This window comes from Crinia signifera, chromosome 8 (assembly GCF_055691185.1).
Source record: "Crinia signifera chromosome 8, ASM5569118v1, whole genome shotgun sequence".
Taxonomy (NCBI): Eukaryota; Metazoa; Chordata; class Amphibia; order Anura; family Myobatrachidae; genus Crinia; species Crinia signifera.
In genome coordinates, this window is record NC_139224.1 from 139,748,815 (window position 1) to 139,769,929 (window position 21,115).

Here is a 21,115-nt window from a genome sequence, read left to right on the forward strand (position 1 = left end):
CCAAGCTTAGTGGTCCAATTACTAAGCTTTGGACGGAGATAAAATTAAAAGAGAAAAAGTGCCAGCCAATCAGCTACTAACTTACAAGTTACAGGCTGTGTTTGAAGAATGACAGTTAGAAAAATATATATTTCATTAAATAAAGCATATTTGCCACTTCTGGCCCTTGGTATAACCATCCTGAGCTGGCAATAGCGGTAATGGGATTGCGGGAATACGGGCAACACAACAATATTTCTACCACAGGCAGTAGAGAAAGTAGAGGCAGGAAAGATAAGCTGTAGCTAAGTGGCTGTAAAAATATCAAATGTACGGTAACAACTGCTGGGATCCTGCCAAGCACAACAGGTGGACCAGAATGAATGGTGTTGAAAGATAATTATGACATAGTTGGTCTGGCTGAGACTTGGCAGGATAAATGTTATGTCTGCAGTGAAGATGGAAGGTTATAGCATGTTCGTAAAGGTGGACAGGTCTGCCTACAGTATCTAAAAGCTTGTTTAAAAACCTAAGGATACTGTATCTGTGCAGATAATGACGATGCATACTGCAGTTGCCAACTGTGATCCCTTTAAAGGGAAGTGTCAGTGTCAAATTATGCTACAATCACAATGTTTGTCCCGATCCGGGGGAAGTTGGGCGGTGGTCCATTGTGACCGCCATTGCAGTATAAAAAAAAAAAAAAAAAACAGCAGCAATATGCCACTACAATGCCCCTGTTTTGCGAGACCTTGTGACTAAAAGCGGGCATACATTAGGGCAACTTCTGCCCTTGGAGAGGTCGCCATTAATCACCCCTTGAGCTTCCTGGGAAGGTCCCAGGCGGCAGGATCCTTTTTCATGCGTTATATCGCATGGGATCCCAGCCAAGTCTGCCCGGCTCGGAAGCAAACCAAGAGATTCCTTGTACAGCCATTTGGACTAGCAGGCAATGTGCATGGGACATAGCACGGCATCAGACCTGCTGTCATCTAACCTGCTGTTAAAAAGGGGCAGACTAGATGGGCCAAGTGGTTCTTATCTGCCGTCAAATTCTATGTTTCTATGTCATTCACATGCAATTTGGGCTCTTTTCCTGCGATTGTTCGCTGCAATCACAGGAAAATAGCCCAAATTGCATGTTCATTGCATAATAATATATGGGGGCCTTTAGATATAAATGGAGACTCAGACATCATTGATGTACTGATTCAGGTTTTTTATAGGCCACCTAGCATAAATGTTTGCACTGAAATTAAATTATAAGTACAAATGGAAAGGGCAGCCAACACAAATGTTCTGAGGCTTATGAGTGAATTTAACTATCCAGGTATAAATTGGGACAATGAAACTAGTAGCTTTAGCAAAGGAAGCCAAGTTTTATCTAATTTAAAAGACAATTACTGTACTTTTCAGAAGTACAGTATTAGAACCATCGGATGTTTGGGAGCTCAGTTCTATCTAGTAACACATGTACAGTAACACCCCATTGGTTCCCGTGCGAACGGACCTGTGTAAGGTCCTATATGTAGAGAGTGTGGGTTCAGATTTATTTGGTACTTATCGCCAAATTAGCACAAGTCCGGTTTTATTCAAACTGTTCTTATTGGCTATCCAAAACATGTGACAGTCGATAGCCAATAAGATTCCGCTTTGAGATCCAAGGATATATCGGAACCCGCACATCTCTAATTAAATGTTACTTGTCTAACACGAATTGGAGAAATGACATCTAAACATGATCAATGTAAATGTGCCCATACACTTGGGCGATTCACATGCGATTTGGCCACTTTTTTAATGTGATTTCAGGCATAATTTGCTTGAAAAGCATGTGATTGACATCCGTTCCGATGTGATGCAAAGACCCATGTGCATTGCTTAAGAGTCTATGAGAGGTACCGGCTGCATGAGTGATATTTTGGGTCTCGCACCTACAGTAACGTCAGATACACGCCCTGAAAACAGCAATCACCCGTCTGCATTTTTACAATCACTCCCTGATACAGTGTTGGACTGTGGCATGAAGGGTCCAACCAGGAAGTACAGTGAATGGGGCTCATGTTTAGAGGTGTGGTCAGTCTCCAGAGGGGGTGTGGCCAGCTACCACAGTGACTGGGCTAACCATTAGATGGTGCATGGTCTGGGTTCCTTGATAAATATATATAGTACACACTGCTAGTTCATGCATGACAATGTACCAGATTAATAACAGCAGTGCACGGTAGAATCTATACCATAGTCCTGCGGAATGTAATGTAACATATCTAATAAGTATAATTCAAGTGCACAGGTTGGAACTTGATTCCTTTGAAGAGGAGGTGGGGCCCCAGGTATTGGGGCCCACCCGGGGGGTTTCCCTGTATCCATGTGGATCAGTCCAACACTGCCCTGATTTCACCATGTTAACAGCCCCCAATGGTCAGTTCATGTCAATCACTTTGCGGAGGCATGCCTATTGTGTGCGGGTACGCAGCAGCACCTTGACGCATGCGCAATGCAAGCGGCAGTCTGATGATAATCCCATCTAAGTAAATACCCCACAGTGTCAACTTGGATTTAGACTGGGCTGACAATACTAATGGTTTACACCGGGATCAGTAATGAGATCAGTCACTTTTAGTCCTTGTGTTTCCGATATTGTAGATGGATTAGACTATAGAGATACGTCAGTGTAGTTTTATAGGATAATCACATACGCCTGTAAATATATTCTAACTTACCATTGATTTGAGATCCTTCCGCACTGAGTGGCTGAATGGGACAGAACAAACATTAACAAGGTACAATAAGGGTTGTACAAGAATTAGGGGTGATTCAGGCCCGCTCAGTGCGGGGTGAATTCGCTACCCTGGGCAATGTTTGGGGCAAATATGTGCATGCGCAAACCCCCGGAGCGAACGACATGAAAAACTTGACTGTTTGACCTTTGACTTTCCCATTGTCGACCTAATGTATGTGTCGACCCTGTGGACCTTAAACATGTTGACTTATTCAGGTGTTGAACAAAGCCCTGTCGACCTTCAGTAGTCAAACTTTTTTTATGCACCGCTTAATATTATGAACAATGTACAGATGGAGCCACTATCATTCAGCGGGGGTCTGTCAGTCGGATTGCCAACTGCCAGCCACCGGAAGGCCCCCCAGCCGCCGGCACCTTCTGACTGAGCTCCCGTCGGTCCTCGCCGCCTACCCGAGACTGTCCGCTGGTCCCCGCCGCCTCCCCACACCCCCCCACAACCCTGCCCGACTCCCTGAAGTGGAGATGGGCAGGGTTTGCATACCCCTCCGCCCGCGCGTCCCAGCCAGATGGAGTGCCTCTCAGCCGGCGATCGCCAGCGGGGGCATTCTGGTGTGCCACAGCACTGGCCGAGAGACGCTCCATCTGTAGTAAGTTCAAAACTCTTTAATAGTACCAGACTTTCCTTATTTTATTCATCTGCTCTCGATAACCTCAAAATCATGTCGGTTTCCAGTGTCTAAATCAACCATTACCACCCACCATAAAACTTCTATTTTTTCCAGTGTTCAGCTTGAAGAAAAATATAAGCAAACTCTCTGAATACTTAATAAACCAACTTTTTGCTCCTTTGACATATTGACTGTCTTCAGAGGTCTTAATGTTTCATAGTCCATCAACTGTACTTTTTTTTACAAAATGCCAAAAAATGTCAAAACAAAAGGCAAATGCTAGAATTGTGCTGATGGGTCTGGTGTCTGAGAGTGTGCCAGCAAGTGATGGGGTCAGGCAGTTGTTAAAAGAGGGGAAATGTGACCATACTGTATTCTCCCACATGAGACCATTACATTTACATTGGATTTTCAGCAGAACAAAATCCCAGGCACTGCTGAGACAGAAATACCACATCACTCCGATAGCGTGAGGGAAATCAGGACCGTACAAAGGACATTACTGGCCTGATGCAGAGATTCAACGTCCTGGCATAAAACGTTAACTATTGCAGTAAAGCATATAAATCTAACCAATATAAATTTAACTTAAAATAAAGTTGAAGACATAGAGCCCTGGAGAATGATTTCTCCAGGGAACCCAAATATAAGTCAGTGGAGACTGATATGTACTTGAGGCCATCCGGCCGAAGAGAGGGCAGGCGGCTGACACCATGTGACATCAGCCGCCCGTCCTCGCCACCCCACGTCATGCCGCCATTTGCATCGGAAATCCCAGTGTTTGCATGGGAATGCCCATGAAATGCTGAGCGTTCCCATGCCCCCTTGCCACCACCGCCCCTGTCTGCCCACCTCCACCCCCCCACTGTGTGAGTGCCATGCCAACAGTGCAAGTCGGCGAGGGTGCTCGCACAGAAAGCCTGCACATAACTAAATATGCACATGCGCAGGCCCCAACCATTGGTCCCGGGGGAATTAGAATGAGGGCATTGGTGTAAAATAGGTTACATTTTTCAAACAACTTTTAAAAACACAAACATTCATTGGTGATCCACATTCCCTCAGAAGACCCTTTTTGATGTACCTGTGTGGGCGGAAATTGTTACCGTGCTCATGAGCAACACCAAAATGAGGAAGGTGCGTTCTTGGAGGAATTGGGGCCTTATTCAGACCTGGTCACTAGCCTGCGTATACTAGCAGCCTAGAGAACAGATAAATGCTGCCCGCTGAATGCCCCCCCCCCTCCACCGCCTAGATCCCGTTACTAGCATGCAGGGGATGTGAATGATAACGTCTTGCATGCGGCCACCTGGACAAAAAATAATTTGATGGTCATTGACGACTGAATTATTATTTTTTTCCCTTCATGGATAAAAGTAAGTCTATACTCTTATCCTGGACAAAGATGATCGAAAAGGGGACGGGTGCTTACATCATGTAACATCAGCCTCCCGCCCCACAAAGGAAACAACATAAAATACAGGGTTCTCTTCTGATCCCGCCCCCTGCTCCCCCCGGTCCTAGGCGAGTGTGAAACTCGCCGAATCGGTTCGCTCTCGAGGTTTTCCCATGTTCTTATTCGTACATGTGCAAATCCCCCACCATCGGACACAGGGCCCAGACGAAGGGGTCTGATACTGCCCCTTTATTAGGCTGGACACATTCACTGCTGCACTGAGTTTCCCCCATTTGTAGATAATAGATCTAACTCTGATACACTGGAGTCTCTAGCCCTAGAATGGCTTTGTAACCCTGTCTAGGTGCATATACTGTATATATATAGCTTTCTCCTCTCTTCTGGAACTTCTTTAGACCATGGCACACTAGGCTGCTGTTGAGACCTTTTAGTCAACTTCAACTTCATTGCTTGTGAAGTTCAGTTTAATCTTTATTTCAACAGGACGGCCATTAATCAAATTGTGCTATGTTTAATCCAGCCAAATTATCGATTCTATTTGGTTCTATAGTAACTATGGGTGCAATTATTATTTCAAACATGGGGCCATATGCACCAAGTTTAAAAAAATTGATGAAATGGAGAGCGATAAAGTACCAGCCAATCAGCTCCTTCCTGCCATGTTACAGACTGGGTTTACTTTTGTGTAATTGTAAGGTTACATGCATGTGTTAGTATCACAGAAATCCCTCCTGACTAGAGGAGCTAGTCCAATGGTCAATAATATTTGAATTGGCGGTGCAAGACTGACACCTTCTACTAGGTGTTCTTACATAGAGCAAGGCTGGCTGTACCATTGGGCAGCGTTAGGCAGCTGCCTAGGGTGCCAGGATCTGGGGGGCCCCCACCAAGTCTGCTTATCACAAAATTAATCATGCCTATGAAGAATACATATTTGTTGTACGTAATTCAGGTGGTAACTGTGGGATTTCTACGATGCCATCTGCACACTTTCAAGTAACATGCTGGAATTGGATATTGGTGGCAGTGAGGGGTTGGTCTGGGGGCAGTATGTTGAAGTTTTGCATAAAGTGCCGAGAAGTCTTCCTTTCATCTGGACCTGGACCAATTGTATCAATCCTCTCCAAGGAAAGTTCCTAGTTATACATTCTATAAAACGATAGCTAGAATATTATTGGCTGCTCTCCCCCATAGGGCCTGATCACATGTAGACTTGCTCATTAGTACACTTTTGCCTACTAGGTGCATATGATATGAATCTTGAAATGCGTTGTACTATGCTTACTGTATGTGTAGAAATACACTATTATGCATTTCCAAAAAACGAAATACACAGCACACCCATTGTCTTTTGTGTCCGATAACTGACCTCTGCCATCTCTTAAAAGTAGGCCCAGTCCATGGCACAACCAACCCTATACCAGAGTACCCAGTCGCAATGATCGTTCCTTTATCGCTGCCTGTCAGACTGAATTCCACTATCTGCAACCAGTGCACTATCACTGATTACTGCCGCAGGGCAGACCACAGGGATCCCAGGCTTTTCTCACATACTGCACTATATAACTGTTTCTTTGCATTGTGCACATGTTATGTTAAAAGCTACAACATTTTGACAAGCCAGTTACAACCTTCCCCGAGTGATGTGAACAGTCCAGGGACACCGTGAGCAGTTCTATACTCATTGACCTCCTCCTATGCAGCCATCATTGCTTATGTTAGATCAGTAACAGACAGTGATGGAAGAACAGTTAAGCTATTGATGTACAGGATCCTACTAAACCACCAGCTTCTCAGCAGGGCTTCATTTTGCTGTCTTATCTTGGTTGTCATTAGCCATCAGAACGCCCTTTAAAGTTTCCAGCAAAAGGAGCTGCAGCATTTCTTCTTTCTTGGTCTGTTCTGCATGAAAATAGACCAGAGGGTGAGGCAATGTTGCATGGAGGGGAAGATTCAAAGAAGGGGGGGGGGGAGACAAGGTAGGTTGAGTGCTCTTGATTCTGGACAACGTACGATAGTCTACATTTTCTTGAGAGCTATAAAGGACACAAAATTATAATGTGCAGCAAATGGATCAATTTTCCTTACACTTATTCCACTTGTGTGAATAAAGACAGAGCTGATTCTTCACAGCACAGCACCAAGGGCACACCAGCAATTGAACACCAGTCACTGTCACTTTTCATTAACTCCATCAATGCCATATTTTTCATCACAGTGAGTCCTCCAATTCCATTTCCCTTGTTCCCTTCCTCCTAATGTTCTTCCCCAACTCCAAGTGCATCTTACCCTAACCTCTATTCTAGTATATAACCCTCTCTCTCTCTCCATGCTATATCATTATAGAGAAACAAGCTCTATTTTAACTATAATTTTCTTTTGAAATGAAAGCAACCCATTTCTTCCCAGACCATCCAACCATTACTGCTGACAGCATAGAAACCTATTTGTACGAAGAATATAATTATAGAAACATTATATTGGAGTAAATAGTTTTTAAATATCCACTTATCACACAGAGAGCCGTTTCAGCACCACCGTCTGTGGACAGTTCCCCCCAGCTCGTAGAAATCAAGTTTATTACTGATCTTTTCACTCTTCATCTCTTGTTTCTGTGCAATTAAATGTTATCTTATGTTTAATTAAAATACCCATATTGCTTTAGATTCGGAGTATAACATACTTAAAACTGCCCAGGTTAAACATAAACCATGCCAGACTCTATCAGATCTTATTCCTCCTTCAGAATCCAGCTGCTGCTGGCTGCAGGGTCAGATGTGAAACGATTTTTAATAACAAATCTTAAATATTCTATAGATTGCTAATCAGCAAAGTTTATGGCACCATCCATTACAGTGGAACTAAAACAAGCCAGACTGACATAGCTGAGATGTGGTTAGCGGTTAACTATACTCAGAGGCAAAACTCTGGGAGGCAATGGAGTCATCTGCCGCTGGGCTCCTGCTCCCAAGGGCACCTCTCTTCTCCTGCAAGTTTGAATTACTTAATTGAAACCGGTTATGTGGCTGACTCCCCATCCTAGTGGGACCATAGATGTAACTCTCTATTTTAAACACAATATACATAATATATATATAAGAGGGTGTGTGTGTGTCTGTGTGTGTGTGTGGGGGGGGGGGCACCAATACTTATCTTGCCTCAGGGCAACTGGGAGGAACTTACACCACTGACTATACTACTGCAATATTGTACACCCTAAACCTCCTATTTATAACCGTGTCACATTGTTTGCAGCAAGCGTTCATGTGGAGAAGTTAACGAGATTGGATATTTTGTTCTGCTGGGTATATAAACAGGAGCTAATATCTTGTTCTGGTGTAAGCAGCTGCTTTTGTCCTGCTAGCTGCACTCGGGAAAGTCATATATTTTTTTCCAAAATTGATTTTTAGGTGTTGAATGCCCAAACTTGCATTTTTCATTTTAAAGGGAAGGAATAGTAAAATAAAAAAAAAAAAATACAAAACTATGATGTACGGTAACGGAATATGAAATGTTCTGGTATTATATACCCAGCGCTTCCCCTTGCAGAACTTACATAAAATAGCTCCATTGTTAATTTAATGTAAACAGCGGCGAGAGAATTGTTTGGCGATTCCTGAGAACTAATTTAACATGTAATACAGAAATAAAGTGATATGATAATAAATCTTGTTCAAGCTGACTTTTCTTTATCTTCTATTATTCAGTTTCATTCTGCCCGGATATCAAAGATTTTTATATGGCTGCAATATGCAAAACATGGTTTCAGAAACTCAGTTATTGTGTCTGTCCTCTTTGTCCCCAACTTGGCTGTTTGCGGTGAATTTGTTCCGTTCATTTAATTTAATACTTTTTCTATATTCTTTCTGTTTCCCAATATATTAGGGTGGAATGATCGCCCTCCTGCTATGCATCCTGTGCCTGCTCCTTATCTTATACACAAGACGCCGTTGGTGCAAGAGGAGGCGCGCACCCCAGCCGCAGAAGAGCGCAAGTGCGGAAGCGGCCAATGAGATCCATTACATACCATCGGTGCTTATTGGAGGCAGCCATGGGCGAGAGAGTCTCCGCAATGCCCGCGGACAATCCACCCACCCAGGAGGAACCCTCGGCATCCGCGAAACCCCTATCCTTGACGGTTACGAGTATGATGTCACTGAGCTACGTCACCACCTACAGCGGGAATGCATGAATGGTGGGGAAGACTTTGGCAGCCAGGTGTCCCGTACTCTGGACTCCCTCCAGGGATGCAATGATAAGAACACCATGGACCTCACTCCTGGTGTGTGCTCAGTGGCAGGACCCATTGCATTAAGCCGCAAGCCAACAAATCCCATGCGGTGGGATTTGGTGGTTTATAGCTGGTTTTGTGTCCATGTTTGATGAGCCGATACTTAATTGGGCGTTTGGCCTGGTTTGTTAAGAAGCAGATGGAGCTTGGTTTCTGGTAGCAGATTATCTCCATGTCACCTAAAGAATAGATGAGTCTCAAATCATGCAATACCAATGCTTACAAAGATGCATGTAATAGAAAGCAATGGTAGGCAAAATGAACTATGATCAGAGGAGGCTCTAGAATCTGCAGTGCAGTTCAAAATTCAAACAGTGGCACAGCAACGGCCATTCCAAAAGGACTCTGTGGCAGTTGGTGGTGCTCCCCTATTTTAATTTTGGGTTGTGCTGCAGCCCCTCCTCCAACCGCCACTGACTATGACAAATTGCATCACTATTCTATTCTAAGGTGTGAAATGGTCAGCGGTCATCTTGCACTCTCCAATTATTTGTTTTCTAGTCATTTACTTGGCTTGAACTTTTTTAAGTATAAAGTAACTAAGAACAGTAAGGGGACATTGTTGCTGCATTAATTCCCAGCGTATCAATTAGATTTTCACATTTGGATGATATTGGCTTATGTACAGCATATAGTTTTTGATTTATAGTATATACTAAACTGCCCAGTAAACCTAAGATAATAAATTGACAGCTCCATCCCCCCCACCCCCTTTTATTTTAGCATACCACCATCTGGTATAGTTATCTATCCATGATTTGAATTCATAATACATTACTGGGAAGTACTTAAAGTGCTGATACCATTACATTGATTTTATTTTTAAAATATTGTTCTTTATTTTATGAATGAGTTTTGTTTGTGAGATGAACATGTTATTATGAGAGATGAGAATGCATTGTAGCTTATTCATATCGATCTGATAAAACAGGGAAAACTAGAGCTGTGAGTTTATTAGGTTATTTAGTATAATAGTATTATGCATATTACATAACTCCCAACTTGTAGTCTTGTGGAAACGGGACAGCGTGCCTCAGAAAGGGGGCATGGTCATGCAGATGATGCTGTCCCAAGGCCACGCCCTCGGTTTTCTGTCCCTCGGCAGTGCTGAATAGACTGTGCGCATGCGTCTATTCTCGTCAGATTGGGGGGTCTCCGAGTCCCAACTGCCCCCTCTCCCCCTGCCGCGGGACACCGGCGGCCTCAGAAAACCGGGACATTCCCACAGAAAGAAGGACAGTCATGAGGCATGATATTATCCCATATACAGTAGTAAATAGCACAGGTATTAAGCTCTGCAGCACCCCCTGTTATGTAAGATTATGCGTCATCTCCACCATTTCTGGTGTATGGTGATAGCATTAGAGCAAACTGAGCTTGATGGAGCTTTTTCCAGAACTAAAACATCTTTATCCATTAAAAAATGATTTCCTCCAACCAGATCCAACCATTAGTCCGGGCATCAAAAATACACTCAGAGACGCTGTTGTTCCACATAATCCATGCTCTATTACATAAAAATGCTAAATTCATTTATGACCATCAAATTAATTTTCGCCCGTATGGCAGCACAAATGTATGTGTAAGCGAACACATCCAAATGCAGCTATTTGCTTGGCAAAGGGTGGCTTTTACCTGCTCAGTAGGCAGCAAATTTCCGCTACTTACTTAGCTAACCTGAATAAGTCCCCTAGTGTGAAAACTCATATAGAATAGAGGTTTGGTACTTTTGGTATTATTTAAAAAATGTAGAGACGAGAAAACTAAGCATACATCTGCTTCTTATAATAAATAATGCTCCAGGAGGCTCCATTTTGTGCAAACTATTCAATAAGTTGAGAGTAGTTTTTGCCTGACTTTCGTTTAAAGTGCAAAAGGCATTTTCAAGATTCTTTAGCTGGATTTACAATTCGTATAGCAACTTAGATGCATGTTTTTTTCTTTTTAGTGGTTTTGAAAGAAAGTGACTGAATGATTTGCTCTTAAGAACCTGCCCTTGTTTGGAGAGCGCTATCTCCTGTTATGCGGTGCTGAAAGGCTGTCAGTGACACGTACAAAGGAAAAAGCTGTGCTGTTTTCTAAAACACTTATGGAAAATGTGTGTGTTACTTTTTTTGGTGCTTTTACGGCATCTATAAAAGCCGTGGGATTTTTTTTTTAACCATGTTTCTGGAGTGGTGCTTCTGCTGCCCAATTGCTCTGCGTTCTACTTAAAATTCATGCTTTAGAGGCCTCATTATACGCACGATTCTCCTGCCTGCAGTTCCATCAATACTAAAAAAATCCTACTTATTACATTTAGTTTAGATTGTTTGATGACAGAACATTATGTTAACGTTATTGACAATCTTTATATCACAGTTTATAAAAAAAGTGTTCTAAAAGAACAAACTTTTATTCCATTAAAAGCTTAATTATGTCTTCAGAGTCTATGTTTATCTCTGAAACTCAGGAGGTACTTCCAAAGCAGTATGAGGGGTGTGCTGCCCTGTTAGCCCCTGTATCTGGTTGTAGGGTGACTGTAGAGGCACTCAGCATGTGCATATAACATACCTCCCAATATAATGGCCAGCAGAGCCGGTCCTAGGCATAGGCAAACTAGGCAAATGCTTAGGGCATTTTGAATGGTATGGGGAATGCAGCTGATACAACTAAGCCAGCATGAGCAAGCCCAGGCTTCAATATCTGCAGATTCCAGGCCAGGTGAGGGCTGTGCAGGGGCGGGCTTAAGTGGTTGCAAATATTTGTGGCGTTATGTGTATAAGGGCATTATTAATTTGTGGTATAATGTGTAAGGGGCATTAATGTGTGGAAGTATGTGTATAGTGTGCACTACGGTGTAGCGCAACATGTTTAAAGGGCACTACTGTATGGTGTAGTGTGAATAAGGAGCAATACTTTGTGGTGAAATGTGAATAAGGAACAATGGGTCAGGGGCGGAACTAGCAGCAGTGCTAGGGGGCACCAACCAATATCTTGCCTAGGGCATCTAACTAGCTAGGGCCAGCTCTGGTGGCGAGGTCATCCGGGGAACATCTGCCTAGCGAGGGTGCCCACAAAAGCGGCGTGGTCTCATCTGAAGGAGCCGTGACTTTGCCACTTCTGCAAGCCACGCCTCCTCTTTTCATCTCTATGGGGCATAACCAGCGCTGTGTGACCTGCTGGCATGCGTTCCGCCCCTCTGACGCCAGTGAACAGGCGCTGCACACAGTGTCTACTCACCACTGCTCTGCTAAGTAACAGGGGGTCTCTCAACTGCCATCTCCACTGCCAAGCCTGGGGTGGGATAGAATGGTCGTCCTGACAGTTTGGAGATATGTTATCATAAGCCCAGAACCCAGGTTCTTGCTTTCAGCTCCCTCTTATGTGGCCTCATGGGGGCACCAAAGCTTGGCTCATGGCAAAGAAGTGCCCTATTATGGTCCTGGGTTCTGCAGTCATACACCTAAAGTCAGGGATGGACTTTAAAATAGCTCATAGTACGTGCTTGTAAAAAGGAGCAGGGTCACAGCTTAAGAGGCTGAATTATGAGTCAAAGGGACCTGGCCTCATGGCACAACCCATGTCTCTGTGGTCCCTGTATGCAGATGGCTGAGTATAGTTCTACCTGGCTGAGCAGAGTTCCGGGAGGCTGTGTTGTTCAGCCAGCCCAGTTTACTGTCTGGCCAGAACGGCCCATCAAACCAAGCCTACAGTACCTTCTCTTTGCACATTTCAGGATTGTTGGCACCACCATGATAAAAGTGAATATAGTGCAAATTATACCTTCCTATAATGAAGGAATGTTCATAAGAAAATAGGTTTGTTTAATAGTCCTTGACCGCATTTAGCATTATCAATAAATCCTCCTAGAATGTGCAGTTTTGCATCTTGGCAAAATCATGTTGGAAAACAATTTAAAAAGTATGATCAACTTTAGAGATGAGAGGAATGCGCTTCCAATTCCAACTCTAAACTGCAGGTTACAAATAAATCTGCACAGTACAGTATATACTGTATGTGCCACGTGCAAATCAGACAATGGGGTGCATTCAATGATTTTTGCAAGCTGTGACAGTGAGCACGGTCAGTATTCAACTGACCCCCTGCACACGCCGTTTCCCCCTCGCTGGGTTTTTGTAGCGAAGGGGAAATGGCATGTGCTGCCGCTAAAACAGCGAGGCTCATGGTAAATGCAGCGGGCTTCCTGCATTAACTGTGAGCCTCGCTGTTTGGGAGAATCCTCACAGTCCCCTGACAGTGAGGGTTCCCCCGGAACATAGAATAGGGTGAGTGGCCAGCACGGGTGTCAAACAGCGAGGATCATTTGTTTTCGGCGATCCTCGCCATTTAACCCCCTCGCTGGCCGCATTGAATACGGCCCAATGTGTTCCCTGTATGCAAAAATATAATAAATACTGTAGTATCTTTCATCCAGCATGGTTTATACGAGATCAAATGATCTCCTTTAGCTATACTCTATATACTCTAATAACTGTAAATACAGCTTAAAGTAATTAATAGTTATCAGCATGCCTGGTATTGTTACTCAATGTGCCCTCAAACACTGTTTGTTTGTTTTTTACTATGATGGGAGTTCTATTGAAGAGTGGATGTTGCCCATAGCAACATCCCATCTTTTGTATGTTTTAAATAGATATAAATAATGTAGCACTGGTTGAAGCTTGCTAAGACTGGAGGTCACAATCATCAATTCTATAATCAGCAACCCAACCAAGAGGCATTAGGTTTATTGATCCCACCCAGATAGGACTTATGGGTTATGACCTAGTCATGATGTCTTGATTTCTTTGACCTCCGTGAGCTAAACAGCGGTTATCTAGCGCTATGATAATAGGGTCATAGAATACTTATTCTTCTTGATAATTTTGGCACCAGTTTTGGTACCATTCTATTACAGTCTATATTGAATTACACCTTGTATATACTTTTTTACACATACAGTAGTAGCAAGTAAAGCGGCCATACTTTTGAATGCCAATGCAAATATGCACATCAATTATATTTTTACCAAAAAGATTATTATACAGTATGTTACTCTTTTTTCCCGACGGTTTATAGACACAAAAATATGAGCACTAGTTATAGAAATAAGTGTCCCTAAACCAAAAATTCAGTTCAAGAATGATGATACTCTTGCATTTGCCCCAAATAAATCTGTCTAGACTTCCCCTTTGACTATCCCCACCATGAAAGTAAATTATAGCCAACCCCACATCCCCTACAGAAACTTAGGACTGGTTCATTAAAAGCATAAAGGTTGGGTGTATGTTGATTGTGTAGACATTCTCGATAAATAGAAGAAGCCTTCAAACTTCTATCTGAAAGGCTTGGTCGTGGATGATGAGCTTTTTAGAATTCTCCTTGAAGTTTCAATTTGAGTTCAGAACTCTCTATTCTCTGTTGATATCCTGACAATTTGCACTAATGTGTATATAATCCCCTGTAGAGGAAAAAAAAACCCATATACTTTGTGTTGTTATAAGGCTACTTATTGGCTTGGTACAATGATTCATACATTGGTCAATACAGTACATCAATGTTGATTTTGTTGTCCATGAAGCAATATAGCCAATGACTAAGTAAACCATGAAGTAATGTAGACAGCACCATACTCCAGAAGAGAAATGTCTTTGGAAAACAAATAGAAATCAATTTTTTTTTATTTTGTTATTTGTTGTATTCTTTTAGATTTAATTGTATATGATAAAACATTATATATGGCTAAAGGTATGCGACATACATAGCAGTATTACATTCCTGACTAATTATTGATACTGCAATGTACAGGAGGTGAAAGCTGAGTCTTGACTATACCAGATGTTCTTCTTGATGAGATGCAAATAATGTGATAATGAGTCCTAAGCGTACCCCTGTAGTTGACATATACAGGTGTTAATGGCAGATCATAGAATCACACTTATAATCTTGCACATCAGTATATGTTAATTTTCCACATTTCTTGGCAGTTGCCTAGCTTACTCAAGTATCTGTGGGTATTAAGATAATAATATATAAAAAAATGATTACTCTATACAAAAGATAATAATTATTAAGCCCTTTTCTATAAGCACTGCTCAAATTCTACAAATTTATGGTCGTTTTTCTGACCAATACAGTCCTTTTTTCAGTAATAATTTGTGTTTTTTTTATTAATCTGCTTCAGTATGACTGATGCTATCATTAGTAAAAGATTACTTTAAAAATAAGCAGTGAATATTTAAATTATTTTCAAAAGCATAAATCAATGTTGAAGAAGGGGGGCTGTTGAGGGGGGAATTCAATTCACTGCAGGCTAATTGATCCCCAGGGGCTATTCAATTAGTCCCTGAAGTCAGCCTGCAAGGATTTTTTTTTATGAGCCTGAGCAAAAAATGTTCATTAAATGGTCTTTTTTTCACAAGCCATGGCAATGTTTACACCAAGGTCCAGGAGCTTAAACTGGATTCTGTATGTGAATGCCCCTTAAGCTTTCATTTAACGGGCAAGAATAAAGGGCCCATTTTCACGCCCATTACATCAACGGGTTCAATTGAATTTTCCTATGTCAATTGAAATAAGAAAGAACAGTTTTATTACGCATTTGAGGCAAAGAGTTACTAAAACACAGTATTATTTAAGTTGTTTAAACTGTTACGGTGTGTACACACGGTGCGATTGCCTTGCTATTCGATCCCGATTCGATTGGGATCAAATCGGGATCGAATTGCATGACAAGGCAAACACATTCAATTTAGACTACATAGTACAGATCTGTAATATATAGTCTTGACTGTACCGTCTATTTTTCTATTCAATTTGATGCTACGGGGCCACACATCGGAATTGAATGGAAATCAAATGCGTTCGATTTCCGTTCAATTTCAATTTGATTTTGCTTATATAAGCAAAATCGAATAAAAAATAGACCACATCAAACCGTGTGTATGGGGAAATAGATTTTGACACTGGCTCCTAGAGAATTGATAGATCTTCATCAGTATTATAAGTCTAGTCTGATAAACTACTGACCTGTACAGGATGGCATTATATAGCCGATTTTTCATTATGACTAGGGTGGCCAATCCCAGGATCGGGATCAGCCGGATCCTGGTATTCGGCCCCAAAGTGTCTGGGATTTCAATCCCGGGATTGGAGTATCCAATCCCGGGATTTCGGGATTAGACTGCGCATGCGCAGTCTAATGCCACGCAGTGTCTGAGCATCCCTAATTCTAATTCTGACTAATACTGTACAATACAGTGCTAGATGGGGGATAGTGTACCAAACATAACCATTCTAATGGACAGTATGAATGTAGATCACAATCCGTTGGCTAGTATATGGTTAGCTCATCCATTCTGGTTAATAGTGTATGGCAGGTATTTCAATGGTACTGTATCTACTGTTTATAGTTTGTGAGGGCTCCAGAGAAACAAACTTGAGCAGGACCTGAACCATAAAAATGTCAGTAAAATACGCCAATAATGTCAGAAAGTAAGATACCACCAGCACCACAAATAAAATGTCTACAGTTTATAGTGTGCCACAGAGAAACCCCAGTTCACATATGCCGCAGCACTCCCCACTCTGGTGGTGATGTAGCTTTGTGAGTGCGTGTGTGTCTGTGTGTGTGTGTGTGTGGGGGGGGGGGGGGACAGTATGTTCTGACTGCTGAGCAATAGACTACCCAACAATGATGCAAGTTAATGCCAGGTGTCAAGTTGCTATAAAGTAACAAGTATATGTAATAGGAGAGAAACCATTATGCTGATATGGAGATAATCTGCTACAGCCCATTGCATGTAATTACAATGTATTGCCTTGTAATATGTTATGGACACATGCAAACAAAACAGTTTGAAATTTTAAAACCTGAGTGCTCTATTTTTTGTTAGTGGGAGATGTATCAAACCTACTAGACGCAGGGCTGCTATTAGAAATTGTGGGCTTGGCACTGACAAAATCAGCAGGGGCCCTCCCGCGCAGGATAAGGTACGGGGAAAGAGGAAAAGTGGTTGTGAATGGCAGAGGAAAGGTGGATGGTGGGGACACTAGGAAAAAGTGGGTGCTGGGGAATAAATGTTAGAATTAGGAGGGGGGGGTAGATATAATATAAAGTGCAATAGGAGACACCAGCAAAAGGAGGTAAAAGATAGGTCAGACACACAACGAAACACTGGGTTAACATGGAGACATTGACACAGGTGACTGATGGTGCAATGGGACGCAGCTACATACATGCTGGTAACTGGAGGGGCCAGGCATGGAGATATACACTACCAGTGAACTGAAGGGAGAAATACTCTGCTGGTGTATGGGGGGGGGGGGGGGGGGGGAGACATAGAGACATACACTCTGCTGGTGAATGTGGGGCCTGGTAGGGTCTGTAGGGGACATGGAGTCAGAGTGACTGAGCAGGTCCCTCCCTGATACAGTCATCACCTATTACACCTTGCGCCCTGAGATACAACTGGAAGTGCCAATCTACACGACTGCTCTTCCTAATGGTCGCCCTGACTAGACGAATAGTAAAGAAACTGAGCACAGTGACCTATCAGATTCTAGTTATTATTTTATAGAGTGTACTGGTAAATGAAAAGTAGAAGTGGATTGGTTGCCATCGGCAACTTCTCTACCTGTCCTCTTTAGATGGTTTGATACTTTCCGTTTTATTTCTTCAATTCTCTAAAGGTTTTACCTCACATGACCTTCTTAGTGCTCTAATGTCATAACAGTCTGCTTCTTAAAAATTCACAATATTCCAAGAACGTATTTTGTGTGAAGATGTTTATATGTCGCTATGTCAAGGACAGTCTGTGTCAATGTCTGATTATGTAGTCTAATTATTGTATTAACAATTTCTGTTTATGTTTTTGGACTGAGTACAGTTATAAATTAATTGAATATTTATTATCCGTCTCAAGTGTGCAGAATAGAATAGAAAACACTTAAATGACAGTCATAGTTTCTAAGGGTATCTATAGAAAGACACCACTTTACCACGTAAGAGGCTGTGAAGTTTGACAGGAGGCGGCTCGAGTGTCTCTTATAACTAATAACTGACCGCCAAAGACAAGAATATTTGACTTAAAATGTAGTTACTACTCAGTTCTAATATGGCAAACATGCATCTATAGAAGAATAGAGAAACAAATAGTAACCAATATATTTTATAATATGTGTATATATATATATATATATATATATATACATATATATATATATATATATATATATATACATACAGTGTATGTATATATACAGCTCCATTTTAATAGGCCCTGGACACCCATTCACTGAAATAAGAAAATCTGAATTTATCCCTCCTGCGGTCCCACACCATCTCTTCATATGCTTACATACAGTGAATTACTATCAGCACTCTGATTGCTGGACAGCTCCAAACATCCACCAATCAGCAGGCTGTCAGCCATTCACTGTCTGGCTGCAGACTGAAGTTAGGTAGAGAATGCTTCACTCTGATTGGTGGATAGCTCCAGCCATCGACCAATCAGAAAATTCACAGTCATTCAGTGTTCTACTGCAGCTTGAGATTCAGGAATAGAATGCTGCCTAGCTTCTCTGATTGGGTGTTCACAATTAGAGCGACAAGGCAGCGTTCTCTACATGCTTCCCGAGAAGCTGCGGAGGCACCAGCCTGGGAGGTAGATGCCCTCTGGAATAACCCCTAAAATCATGAGGCCCCTTTCATCTATCCAGTGTGCCTATGCGTTAGGATGGCCCTAGGAGCAAGCCAGGTTCCTATAATATATGCAAAAACGCACATAGCAGCTTCAAAAATGGGTAATCTGGGTTCCCATATTGCAGATCTGTTTAGTACATAAATAATATGCTAAGTTAGTGTTCTGGTTATGGACAACCCTTTCCTTGCAGTAAGCCTAAACCTGTGGAATCTCTCCGCGGGATCTGGAGCAGTTCCGGCAGCATGTAACATGCTTTGAAATTCCTCCAACCCAACGAGATGTGTGCTGAGGTTTCCTCATAAAGCTTTAACCATTGGCTAAGAATACAGCTCCTTTCCTACCATAGCCTCTGCCCAGATGTCTTGACCTCTCCAGAATACACGATTAAGCATTGGGCAGCTATTGGTGGTACTATGCAGATAAGGTCAAGCTATTGTCCTTACTGGGAATGCAAAACTGGGAATGCAAAGGGAGCATGGACAATACTAACCAATAACCACTATTCTGCTTTTCATGCCTACGTAATTCACTTTGGAAAGGTCTGAACAATTATGCGCTGCCAAGGGAATTACTTCCCCCAACAGTGCTACAACCTTCAGCCGCCATGCTATTGTCTTGCTGCATCCATTTATCAAATAAATGCCTTTTTTTTTTTAAAGAAAGGATACAATGTACTCTTTATACTTGTCTCCTGCGGATCTCTGCTAGCCGCATCCAGCCACATAACTGTTCCTAACAAAAAGGTGCCTCTCCCAATTGCATCAGCACATTTAAGTTTATTGATCATTCAAGATGCATTTCTGCATTACAAATGTGTACGTTTGGGTGTAAAGAGCCCACTTTATCTTTTTTATTTTTGTGCTTATTTTTTAGGACAGACCAATTTACTATAATCTAGTTTCATAGCCAAATAAATAAACCTCCAAATGTGACATTCCCCCCACTAAAATGTAGCTGCAAGCTGCCATCCAAAATAATGACACAATCTGCACCTTTCTCTCTATTATTGATACCTCTGAATATGTGGATAGGGATTTCTGCAAGGCCGATACAGTTACTACCTGCTAGGATGACAGCTTCTTGGAGTACCTGCAAATATGAGTGTGCCATTGTCGTATTATGTTGTCATTTCAAATGCCCTTGAACGAATTTAAATACCTGTTTTGATCTGCTACTGTTTTTCTTTCTCCCTCTGTCAGTGTTTGCTCTGAATTCCGCTTCCACGGGTGGAGACAATGCCAAGATGTCTTTGATGAGCAAGTATAAGGAAAGCATGATATCCAATAACCCAATGGACCCCAACAACCAGCCTACAACCCTGCTGTCGCACGGTGCTAGCAGCCAGCATAAGCGAATCAACAGCAAGTCGCGAGGTGCCCGCGTGTGAGAGAGTCTGCGTGGGTGTATTTCTCCGATTGCGTAAATGCCTGTTTTTGCTAATTAATTTCAGTGCATATGTTGAGTTCAGTATGGGGGAAAATCTGTGCGTGCAAGACATATTTGTTATACTCTACATAAATATGTGTAACTGCATATTATCCATATACTATAGCATTTAGTATGTATTTATATGTGCAAAATGCGTCTTGTCTTCTGTCATTACGTTTTACTAGGTAAAATATACCCTCATCAATGGTCTCCTTAATGTTGTTCTCCATAAGGCTGCATTAATAAACACTGTTTATTTCAAATGAGCTACTTTGCGTGCCTTTGTTAGTAGTATGTGTTTGTGATTGGTTAAGGGCTCATAATACTGTATATGGGCAGTTTATTTCTGCCTGTGTTACACTGCCCTGGTTGAGAGACCATCAATGGCACTTGCAGTAAGGATCATTGAGGCCTATGTACATAAAGCACCTCAGCCAGTTATCCCCACGTTTGCAGTAATAGCATAGCTAGATTGTCAGGCAACCTAGGCTCCTACCTATGGTCCAATAAACCCTGAGGGGCTCAGATTACCTGGCCCATTTGTATGTTTTGTTTATTTTTTCCCTGACAAATGGATAGGGTGAGGGGTTTTAAGCCAGTATGTTAAACGGGGCACCATGGGATCTTAAATCAAGCTAGAGGGGGATCAATAATTAATCATAGTTTTTAGCCACTGTCAAGGTGTATATGTACTCTGTAAACCACAGCTAATAGAATGTAATGAACGGAATGCGCATACTGCATAAGAATATATACCGTATATACTCGAGTATAAGTCGACCCGAATATAAGCAGAGGCACCTAATTTTACAACAAAAAAATGCAGATTGGCGAAAAGGGGGTGTGTCCGCAAAAATGGCCTTGGATTGTCGATCTACGGCCGGAATCGCGACAATCTTCTAG

General features: G+C 42.2%; 1 protein-coding gene across 2 annotated transcripts in view; it reads left to right on the forward strand.

Annotated features, from left to right (window-relative positions):
- Nucleotides 1-21,115, forward strand: part of ASTN1 (astrotactin 1) — a 364,520-nt gene that overhangs the window by 198,322 nt on the left and 145,083 nt on the right. Inside the window, exons 3-4 of one of the 2 annotated variants that reach the window (XM_083157262.1) lie at nt 8,693-9,002; nt 19,984-20,157. In XM_083157262.1, the coding sequence (XP_083013388.1) occupies nt 8,693-9,002; nt 19,984-20,157 (484 nt within the window). Of the gene's footprint in view, nt 1-8,692; nt 9,090-19,983; nt 20,158-21,115 lie in introns of both variants that reach the window. The other variant, XM_083157261.1, reaches the window with a different exon arrangement.